The following is an 11,168-nucleotide window of genomic DNA, read 5'->3' as shown; positions in this document are numbered from 1 at the left end:
CAAATCTGGCCTTCCATATTTTAGAATATTTATCTTGGCCTTAAGTGCACAGGGTAACAAGTGTGAACCCCTGTCTGGCAGCTCAATTTTATTAACACTATATATATTTTTTTTGTTTGTTTGTTTGTAACACAATGCCACCACTGCTCGCCTCCTAAAAATGAGGCTGAGCAAAGAATAATTACCTTTTTCCAAAATAGACGTCATGTATATATATATATAGATACAGCTATCTATATATATAATATATACACATTCGTACATACATATCTTTATTCATGTGATGTCCAAAAAATAAAAAAAAAATGTACACATTTATTACAAAATCGTAACAAAGACTGAGAAGTGTTTTATCTGGAACAATGTAGCTTAGTCATAACCCCCTGGGTGAGGATGGTCCACAAGCTGTTCCCACAATGGTCACTAAAACAGTCTGATTTTTAATTATTGGAGTTAGGCAGAGAAAACCTGATCGGGTGTAGGACTGAATGCACGGTTAAGATGACGGACAAAGGAATGTTCTGGAGGAGAAGAAAAAAAAAAAAAAAAAAGCTAAAAGACAAGAGAGATTCCATGATGTTAACAGTAGGGTGTTTCCTTCCTGACAAAAACAGCAGAAGAGCATTTTTCCACATAAAAAAGCACAAAACAATTTTTGTGTTCTTTTATTACTAAATAGTGCAACAATGAACATTGCATTTTTCTTCCGCCCTTTTGTATTCACATGTATTGGATTGATTTTTGTGTCTGTCCTGTTTACTAACGGTACGTTTCGGAAAACGAAACGTAACCTTTTGTCGTACTGCAAGTCAGTTCTCCTGCCAAAGACCAAACAGGCTTTTGATCTGAGGCGTAAACAAAATACAGACTGGTGCTCAGAATGAAAAAGAAGGAAAAGAAAGAGGGTATGAGAATATTTAAAAACAGTGTAGGGGGGGTGGGGGATGTGTGTCATTTTGGGCAGCACATTATTGGTAAGGCATGGTGTCTCCCCTCACTGTTTAAGGTAGAGACCCCCTGCCCTCCTCCTGCAGTCCTTGTCCAGACAGGTGAGGAATAAAAGCAGATTGTGGTTGGCCAAGTCTAGTGCTGAGGTCTGTTCCTGCAGCTCAGAGAGCCTGAGCACCTCCGGTTCAGAAGGCCTGCTGCGCCGGGTTGTAGTTGAAGGTGGTTGGTACGTGAGGCCGCTCCTCAAGTTTGTCATATTCAAGATGAAACTCCTTAAAATTGAAAGAGAGAGGAAAGAAAAAGACTTGGTTAGCCATGTTTATCCCAAATAACAGCTAATATTTTGATGGAGTTATGACTTTGCAAGTAAGCTAGTCTGACTGGCAGCTGGAGATGACCAAAAGATACTGAATAGTAAAACAGGAGCTATGCTGTATATTGCCATTAAAGCACCAAGCACTGCGACCATAGATGACCACCCAAGATAAAGTTTCCCCTTTTGCCTTTTTGGGTCTCCAGTCAACTTACACCATGTTTCTTAATATGGTCATATGAGATATCATACAATACTGCACAAGGGGTAATTGTTGATCTTGGACTTCCCTAGTATTCATGCTTGATATCATTAAGGCATTCGGTATAACTCCTAATTTGCCAAAAAAAAACAAAAAAAAAACTGCAGTTTAAATTTTATAACCATTAAAAATTCAATATAATAAACGTTGATATTTGGGACAGCCAATTTTTTTTTATATATAATAATCATATCTTCTTGAAGTAATCCATGTTGGTGTTTATGATTACAGTACCCTTTGCAGGGCGGGGTGGGGTGGGGGGCTAATGGGAGAGTAACCTGTACTATAAAAACGACTGTATTAAAAATATTTAATAGTTGTATGTGATTCCTCTGGTGATCTGTTTGTTCCGTTATGTTAAAACGAATAAAAATAAAAGTTTGGAAAAAAAAATCATCATATCTTGTATATTTTCTACAGCTAAAGTTTTTCTATATTTTATTCCATAATCAATTTCTCATTGATAATCTTGTTTTTTAAGTTCACGGGCGGTCATATTATATGCTGCATATCATATAGTGTATGTGACATATAATTTTAATTTATAATTATTAAATTACAGTCATCTCACCTTAGCAACCTTCCTCCAGTTAAGACAATCAAAAAAGTAGTATGTCCCCCTCTCATAAGTGTTGGTCTTCAGAGTGGGCTCCATGCCAGGTGCTCTTGTAATCCACACCCTCTCCTCCTTATGGTACCTCCAGTCTCGGTTAAAGCTGCAACATTGGTATAATGTATAATATTACATCAAAACAGGAGAACATACGCGGCCTCATAATTTCATCTTTAATTGTCACTGACGGGGCATTTCTTATCTGTTCATGAAACGTATGGAGTCATGCATACAGTTCCACAGCAGCCAGAAGCTGTAGGAGATCTCCTCCGTTCATGTAGTAGAGGTAGAACAGCAGGTCCTCCCCATAACGTGCTAGTTTTATTGCAGCAAGCTGTAGACAAACAATGCATATAAAATTGAATGTCAAAAATATTCTTATGACTAACGTGTGTATAGTGCTAAGATGCATTAAATGTTCCATAAACAAAGCACTCAAACATTCCACACAGCTTAGTTATATCTCTGCCTGGCCTAATCTGGCATGTCTACATGAGAGGCAATGGTACAATCACGCGATTTTACGTCAGTGTTGCATACCTTGTCCCTTATATGAATGTTGGTTAAGTACTCGGATGGAACGTGAAAATCTGAAAAAGAAGAGTACCAACAATTAGTTCAACTCTCTTTAAATGGTATAGACGTGGATTTAAATCCATAATGACCAAGCCGGGCACAACAGTAGCAAGAATCTCAACAAGAGAAAACAAAAATCGTAATAGAAGCCAGACTCAAAAGGTAAAAGGCCAAGAGTACCAAAAGTGTTTATAGTATCTTCAATATGGAGATAAGAGCTTCTCTAGGTGTACACATTGAATAAAGCAGACACTAACCAATGTCCTGGGGTCGGCATGGTGCAGAAGCCCAAGGAGATGCAAACTTGGGATACAGATTCCTGTTGAATGACATACAAGCATAAAAATCTCCAGACCTAAAAAAAAAATCTCAAAGACGAAATATAAAATGTATACCATTTATAAAAACAATAAAACAAATCTTCATACAGAAGGAAGACACTAATACACAAAGAATTATGAAATCAACCATAACATTGTGACTGCTCGCCTAATACTGAGTAGGCCCCCAAAACAGCCCTGATCTGTTGAGGCATGGAATCTTCTAGACCTCTGAAGGTGTGCTGTGGTATTTGGCACCAAGCTGTCATAAGCAGATACATTCAGTCCTGTATGTTGCAAGGTGGGGCCCGCATGGATTGAACTTTTATTTCCAGCACATCCCACAGATGCTTAATTAGTTCGAGATCTGAAAAATTTTAATGTTATGTTCTTTAAACCATTCTTGAAATATTTGCACAGTGGAGTAGGACACATCCTGTTGAAAGAGGCCAATGCCATCAGGGAATACCGTTTTAATGAAGTGGTGTTCTTCGTCAACAACAATGTTTAAATAAGTTGTAAGTGTCAAAGTAACATCCACATGAAGTGCAGAACCCAAGGTTTCCCAGGAGAACATCACACTGTCTCTGTCGGCCTGCCATCTTTCCATGGTTCATCTTGAGTGATGCACACACCCAGTCTTCCACATGATATAAACCAAAGTAATTCATCAGACCAGGAGACCTATTTCTACTGCTCCACAATCCAGTCCTGATGCTTAGTTGCCCACTGTAGGCGCTTTTGGCAGTGGATGCAGGTCAGGATGGGCACATGTAACAAACTGTGGTGTATCGTGTGTGTCCTGACACGTTCCTATCAGAACCACCATTAACTTCCTCAGCTCAGATTTGAGCTACAGTAGCTTGTCTATTGGAACAGAATACACGGACCAGCCTTAACTTGCCACATGCATCAAGGAGCCTTGGCCACACATGACCCTGTCGCCAGACCACATTTGGTTTGTCCTAACAAAATGCTGCCTAACATATCCCAACAACTTTCTGGTGCCATAGATATGAGACGATCAATGTTATTTACTTGACCAGTCAGTGGTCATAATATTATTGCTGATCAGTGTATAGAAGTGTCATACTCTGGAGAGTTGAGGTTGAGCCCCAGTGTGGTCAGGTCACTTCCTAACGCCAGATGAACCATCCCAGGGTCTGTTTCAGCTGCTCGGATGAAGGCTAGCAGCCCGATCATTCCAAACTGATCCGTCACCATTCCAGAAGGAATGTTTGTCACCTTGCCTGTAAAAGAGTATGGTAATAACCGGGATTGTTATGCTGTTTTAATAATGTGCATGCTTCATTTTATTATAGTAAAATATCTCTTGGTAAAACAACCCCTCAACTATAGCTGGGCGATGACATCAAATCAACATCGCGATTAAATTTAACATTTTACCTAAATTATGAGGAATGAACAGGTAAATTGTTTTGTTTACTATTTTTTGGCCTCATAATTCACCAAAGAGTACCAAAAAGTACACTAATAATTTTAAAAATGTATTAATCGGAATTAAAAAATAAATAATTGACCTAGGCTTGATGAGTTTTGAGACTTGTATTTTTGGAGTCTTGTAATTAAAGCTATTAAAGAATTAATGAATGCATTGATATCTCCCTCCTGTAATGTTTTGAGTCATCAGGGACAAATCACTTTAAAAGCAAACATTTTTTTTTATTATTGCTGCCAGGTGCTAAAATAATTGTTTTAGATATGCTGTGATGCATTTGAAATGTTTTAAGCTGGTGTGTTCAAAAACTCACCTTTGCAAGAATTATTTCGTAACGAAAAATATTGAAAGTATTGATTTTTTTTTTTATGATGAAAAATAAAGCTACCTATACAGTACGGTTTACCTTTTATATTGGATTTAAAAAAAAAAAAGTTCTGTTAAAAAGAAATTGTTTGAAAGAAAATAGGCTATACAACAAATTGTTTTTAAATAATTTTGTAGCAACCTGACTTAGTTTGATTACAGTTCAAAGTATCTCTCTATTTCCTATTTTAATACATACATTGACTAACTTTTTATCCAAGGAATTTGTTACAAAAAGTTATACCTTGCTTTTACCCCACACTCAAAAAGGCCAACATAATAATGATTGCTTATAAATATTCTCACTGCATATAATACCAGCTTGTTAATACCATTTAAATAACTGTCACATTATTTAGTTACAGCTGCCATAAATACTAAAAGTCTGTCAGAATGATAGTTGTGTCTTAAATCAATCCCTAAATATCTTCATAAATGAGTAGCAAGTGACCTCAATACAAATGACTGAAGTTTAATTACTGTGCACAGCCCTGCTTACAGTTTACAAACAGGTGATACTTATTCATGAGAACTTTTATAGTGAGTCTTTCGTATCACTGATGTTGATGAGGTCAAATCCCTGACCAAGATATGGAATTTGTTAGGTAGAACTGCAGTATATAACTGATGTCATGAAAAAAGGAAAGAAATACAGTGGAACATTGGATTGCAAGTAATTTGGTCTGCGAGCGTTTTGCAAGACAAGCAAAATAAAAAAAAATTATTCAATAAACAAGCGCAGCCTTGATAAGTGTCATTAAAGAGGTTCCTTGTTAAAGACAAGCAAAAAGAAGAAGATTCCAGTAACCAGACAGAGATCAGTGATTCCATTTGTTTTGTGTGGGTGTGCATATATATGTATGTATGTGCACGCGTGTGTGCGCGCTTTGATATAAAAGCACGCTTCAGGAACAAATCAAGCTCGCAATCCAAGATGTAACTGTACCTTTAAATAGTTTATTCTATAAAAAAAATATTTTAAAAGGAGCTCACCATCAGGCAGCACCTGGATCCCCTTCTTTTGCTGGTTGTTGTTCTGTGCTGATGTCTTATCACCTGGAAACTTAGGGCCATCCGCACTGGAGCTGCTTTTGGTTGAGGAGTTCAAGTTCTGCTGAATTATAAGCAAATCAAAAATTTTGCATAAATGAGCATCTTGAATATTTGGTCGCAGAATTGGCTAAAAGGGTTGAAATGTTGAGCAACACTGACTGTTTTGCTGTCATCCGTGCTCAACGTTGGGTCCTTGTAGTTAGGCCCAGGCAGTGCAGGAAAATCCTCATTGTGGATCGAGAAGTCTTGAGACTGTTCAGTTGATGGCTTTGTGACCATCCCAACTGTGATGCAAACAATTACAACAACAAAAAAAAAAAGTCATAAATCAGCTAAAAACAAACAAACAAAAAAATAATAGATAGACTGATTACAAGTCAAACACATATACTGATGCATTTCTTTCTTGAGTTTACTGTTACTAATGGGTCCTCACCATAGGGAGCCCTTCCAGCCAAGGGATTATGCAACGGTGTTGGATTTCCATTTCCTTCCCTCCGACTTCTGTCTGCTAATGCTGGAAAGTCTGAGAGGTCCAATCCTGTCACATTTTCACTCCCATCTGTAACACAGACCATGTAATGTTAGCATTTCTCTGCACACACAACAGCATAAAAAACTGAAATGCACACTAGTATAGAAAATGTTTATAACTGTCAGAATATTTAAACTATTCCACAGATAACGTACCTGTTCCATTAAAGATGTTGTTCGATAAAGAGTTCATACCAAACCCCTGACTTCGACCCATTCCAAAACCTGACATACTGAGGAATGATAGAAATGCAGTTGTTACTAATGACACAGGCTGGACAATTAAAACTACTTAATAAAATCTCCAACCAGATAGATCTGAGAAATAAATCTATCGTCTAATCTAACATAATACAGCATTGAGAGGGACAATCATTTATGGCAATTATGTCACTTAGCAGCACGCTCATGTCTGATGATTTTTTTTTACCTGTTGATGGTGAAGGGCTGGCGTGCCGGCTGCTGCTTTGGCATGCAGATGATGCTTGGTGAGCTGCGGTTGGGGCTCCCGAGGCCTGAGCTTCCCATACTGTTGGTCCTGCCACCCAGACTCATGCCCTGGCCCACTTGCGAGTGATTCATCATGTTCCTGGAGTTCATAGGCAGAATGCCCCTGTGGAGCAGAACATATGGCATTTACTTGAGGGCTTATAAAAACACTTCTCTTTTAGAGTGCATATGCTAAGTAAAGACAAATAAAGCAGGTGTACCTGTTTGGCGAAGGCGGAGTATGGAGAGACATGGTTGGGACCCCCGTCGTTGGGGTGCTATGGCTCGGTAACTGAGTACCTTGTGTTAAACTGCGGTTTAACTGAGGGTTGTTGTTGCTCATGCTCCTTATTGAGAAGCCTAGTGCACCTTTAATTTAAAAAATAATACTTGTATAAGTACGAACCAATACCATATAGTAGTAATTATTAAAAAAAAAATAATAATAATATTCTCAATTTAAATTAATGTACTCACTTTGGGGACCATACAAACTTGCACCAAGCTGCGACAATTGACCTGACGATGACGGCGAAGGAGATGCCAGCATCTGATTGAAAAGAAAGAGTTAGATTTAAAAACAAATTACAGTTTCCTCAAATGGAAACCCAGACAAATCCATTACCACAAATAGAAATTAAGATTTGTTATTGGATTTGTCTGGGTTTCCATTTGAGAAATATTATCTCAAAAAACTCATCATCTGTGTGTAGGACAAAATAAAAATATTAAGTAAAGGTTGTATTTACATCTTTCTCCGATCGATGAGGGAACATCGACGGCTGGCCATAGTAAATACTCTCATCAGGGTAGTCACTTTCGACCCCCTCTACAAACTTCTTTCTTGTAGCACTGAACATACCGTTCGTCACCTATAAAAAAAAAGTGAGATTCAAATTAAGAGTAAAATTTTATTTTTAAAAAAATTCTCATTATATACTCAAAGCATATTTGTTATGTATTTGTGAGTTATTTTCAAAGATTCCAAACATGGATTAATGCAAGTGCTTCTGATTTCTTTTCCTTTAAAAAAACAAACAAACTATAGAACAGGACATGGAAAGAAGTAAACAAACACAGCTCCATAATTATTAAACTCCAGACATTACCTTTCCAACAGTTATTAAAATATACCAATAGTATAAAATAATGACTTTCGATAAGTTTCACACTTAGCACTGACATTTAGATTTGTCACTAAGAAGCAGCAGGTGTCTGGAGCACAGCTTATCAAGTTGCTAACTACTTAATTCCACAGTGCCAGTTTATAAAACACAAGCAGTAAGCAGTGTAGACAACCGTTTTAATTAGTTAACGTTGTACAAAATATGAAAACGTGTACTATATTACTACTGCGCCTAAAAATAATAATAATGCTTCGCTAGCAAACCTTTTTATTAATTGTGTGTTGTTTCGAGATTAACAAACTTTGTTTTAAACACTTATTTAGCTTGCCTTTGCTACCTGGTAACACTACAGGAAAGAACTGCTAGCTAACGTCAGCTAATTAAATGGACAGCAATTGTTAGCTAGCTCTTAACAACCAGCTGATGCTAAATGTTGTTAGCCGACTTATCCATCGATGCTATACCTGCTACGCAGGGAAAAAAACAAAAATAATGGTTAATTTGTGTCGGTTAACAAATTGTTCATTATTCGGCTGCACCTCGCTTGTATTCAGTGTATATACCGAAAACCTCACAGCACCGCGTCTTTTAAATATTTACTGTTACACTGTTAGCCTGTAGCTAGCCGTGGAGCTAACAAAGTGGCATTCGCTGTAGAAGGGCAAGAGTTTAGGCCCGCTGTGTATCCGTTCGAAACCGGCCTTTATCTCTGCCCCTCTGCCAAAACAGCACCCTACTGTACTACGCGGGGTGTCATACGAGGACCTCAGCATTGCTGTAGTACTGTACTTACAGGTTATTTAGCACGGCAGTGTACGGCTTTAGGGTTCTCTGTGCACAGTTAGCCCGCAAGCTAAATGCTAACACAGCTAGCACAGACAAAAACACAGACGTTCGAGCCCCGTGTGGGTATCGCGCTGTTTATTCACGCGCAACGCGCGTGCAAGAACAAAATGATCATAAACTATGAATCGGGGTTTATTTCTGCTCGTGTTTCATCGCACTGGATTGTGTTTTAGTCTTCATTAAGATAGAATTCACTAACCGCATTAATTTCCCCTCTGCTCGTAGATCCAAGATGGCTGTGTATCCTGCAGCTGGGAATGCTGGGTGAATAGCCTTTACCCTCTGACCCCGTACTGACCCCGAGCCTATCATTTTAGGCCTGAAATTGGTTCATATTATTACTTTCTGCTGTTGTGAACATACACGGCTGATCACTCGAGCTTTAAATGTGTATGATCTCATTCTGAATGATGTTTTGTTACCAAAGCCAACTAGTGCCTAGTGCAAAAGGACTGTCTAGCTCAGAAAAAAAGCACACTCATGTAATTATAAAATGACTGCAATATAAAACAACTTGTGTTTAGAAGGTCAAACTAAGTTGTCAACCATAAATTATGTGTCTGTGTGACAATGCCCATCTAATAAATGACAATTACCTTTTTTAAAAACATTTTAGTATAGCCTATTTATTGTGAAAAGATGCTCACAACCATGTTTGTGAAGGCCAGTGGTTAAATACGAAATAAACACTATATAGACACTAAGATGCACCTTTCGCTGTCACTTTATTATGGATCTTTTACCCAGGAAGGTGTATGAAGTGTACCTTTGTCCATAAAGGTCAATTCCATCCCATCCATTCATCCAACTGGGAGTTTACCTAAGGACTGTGAAGGCCAATGGTCACCATTGTATTTATTCACATTGTTACGACCATGGTAGGACCTCCGGTCAATATTTACACTACAAACAATTTGGCATTAACCAGTTTTCGGACTGTGGGAGGAAACTGAGTTTCCAGAGGAAACCCACCAAGCACAGAGAGAACATGCAAACTCCATGCACACAGACCCGAGGAGTTGAACCCAGACCCTGGAGGTGCAAGGCGACAGTGCTTATGACTAAGTCAATGAGCCACCAAAGGTCAATTATGTATTAATTAATTAATAAATTAATTTAAAAAAATTTTTTTTGTTAAAGCACTAGATGTTAAAACATAGCAAAGATGCCAGAGATGTTCCCTTTACAGTATCTTTATGTTGTTTCCTATGTCATATGTGAATGTTAAATTGGGATTAGTGTCATGGAATATTACTACTTCTTTCTAATATTTAAAAACTGTTCAGTGTAAGGTTTTGTCATATGATGTGAACCTTCCCATGCGTCCAATGCCCATAAAAAAATCCCCTCATTGGACTTTATGCTTCCTTATGTGGTAACACAGCCTATAGCCCATGTTCAGACAAATATATATATAAAAAAACAGTGTCTGCTGGAATCCTTGTGTCTGCTGGAATCCTTGTGTCTGCTGGAATCCTTTTGTCTATCAAGAAAATGTTAATATGTTACCTATCATCTATCTGCTTCAGGTCGCTTTATGACTTTCTGTACATGCTTTTGATATACGGGACCTACATAACATGGGGTATCTGGCAAAAAGTTTAAATATGCTCTCTTAATAAACATAGAATTTTAGACACATCATGCATGTGTGTTCGTGTTTGTGTTTATTCCTCTTAACTGGTTCAGAGCTCAGCCAGTAAGCATATCAAGGTGCAGCGAATAGATGAAGCAATATATTTTTTTTTATTCATCTTAATAATATAACATTTTGGGCTGTCTTGTCTAAAACCTAACATTAAGTTTCTGTTATTATGACAGTCTAAAGGAATTAAATTAACTGTGGTGATTGTACTGTGGGCACCCTTTATGTATAGTGCCCACTGTACAAGCCTCTGGAGGCAGTGCTATGATCATAATATACAGTATATATAACAGAGATTTATTTGTCTGTTTGGGCAGTGTGCAGTGCTTGTGGTTTTTGCACATGTAATTCCGTCACAAGTTTGTCACAGGTGATTCTTAACTTTTACAGTATGTCATACTGTATTGTAAGTGTGTCACAGGTGATCCGTACACTATAAAATGGTAGGTAACGTCATCAGTTTCTTAAGATAAAAGTGGCACCTAAAAAACAATACTGTGGGTGTGTCACATGCGTTCCTCACTTAATGTAGCAAACTGTAAGCAGCACATATAACAGACAGACTTAAAGGCTGACAAATCATTGTAGCAGTGTGAGGATCTGAGCAGCGTGTTGAT

At 37.9% G+C, this 11,168-nt stretch overlaps 1 protein-coding gene across 3 annotated transcripts; it reads right to left on the bottom strand.

Moving 5' to 3' along the window:
• Positions 1–259: 259 nt before the first annotated feature.
• cnot2 (CCR4-NOT transcription complex, subunit 2) lies at positions 260–9,174 on the bottom strand. 3 transcript variants are annotated; one of them, XM_053491070.1, is made up of 15 exons: positions 9,106–9,174; positions 7,683–7,805; positions 7,411–7,483; positions 7,155–7,302; positions 6,875–7,057; positions 6,601–6,677; positions 6,347–6,472; positions 6,070–6,194; positions 5,851–5,971; positions 4,126–4,282; positions 2,970–3,031; positions 2,677–2,726; positions 2,370–2,470; positions 2,095–2,239; positions 260–1,220 (listed from the first exon to the last, which is right to left on the bottom strand). In XM_053491070.1, the coding sequence occupies exons 2-15, from the start codon at positions 7,791–7,793 to the stop codon at positions 1,134–1,136; spliced, it is 1,566 nt and encodes a 521-aa protein (XP_053347045.1). In that variant the 5' UTR covers positions 7,794–7,805; positions 9,106–9,174; the 3' UTR covers positions 260–1,133. The 3 variants fall into 3 exon arrangements, with proteins under 3 accessions (XP_053347045.1, XP_053347047.1, XP_053347046.1); XM_053491072.1 differs by having other exon boundaries at positions 5,851–5,968; XM_053491071.1 differs by lacking the exon at positions 9,106–9,174 and adding an exon at positions 8,854–8,989.
• Between the last annotated feature and the right edge of the window lie 1,994 nt (positions 9,175–11,168).

This window comes from Clarias gariepinus, chromosome 2 (assembly GCF_024256425.1).
Source record: "Clarias gariepinus isolate MV-2021 ecotype Netherlands chromosome 2, CGAR_prim_01v2, whole genome shotgun sequence".
NCBI classification, from domain to species: Eukaryota; Metazoa; Chordata; class Actinopteri; order Siluriformes; family Clariidae; genus Clarias; species Clarias gariepinus.
The sequence above is the reverse complement of the archived record's forward strand: the minus strand, read 5'-3'. Positions and strand labels throughout refer to the sequence as shown.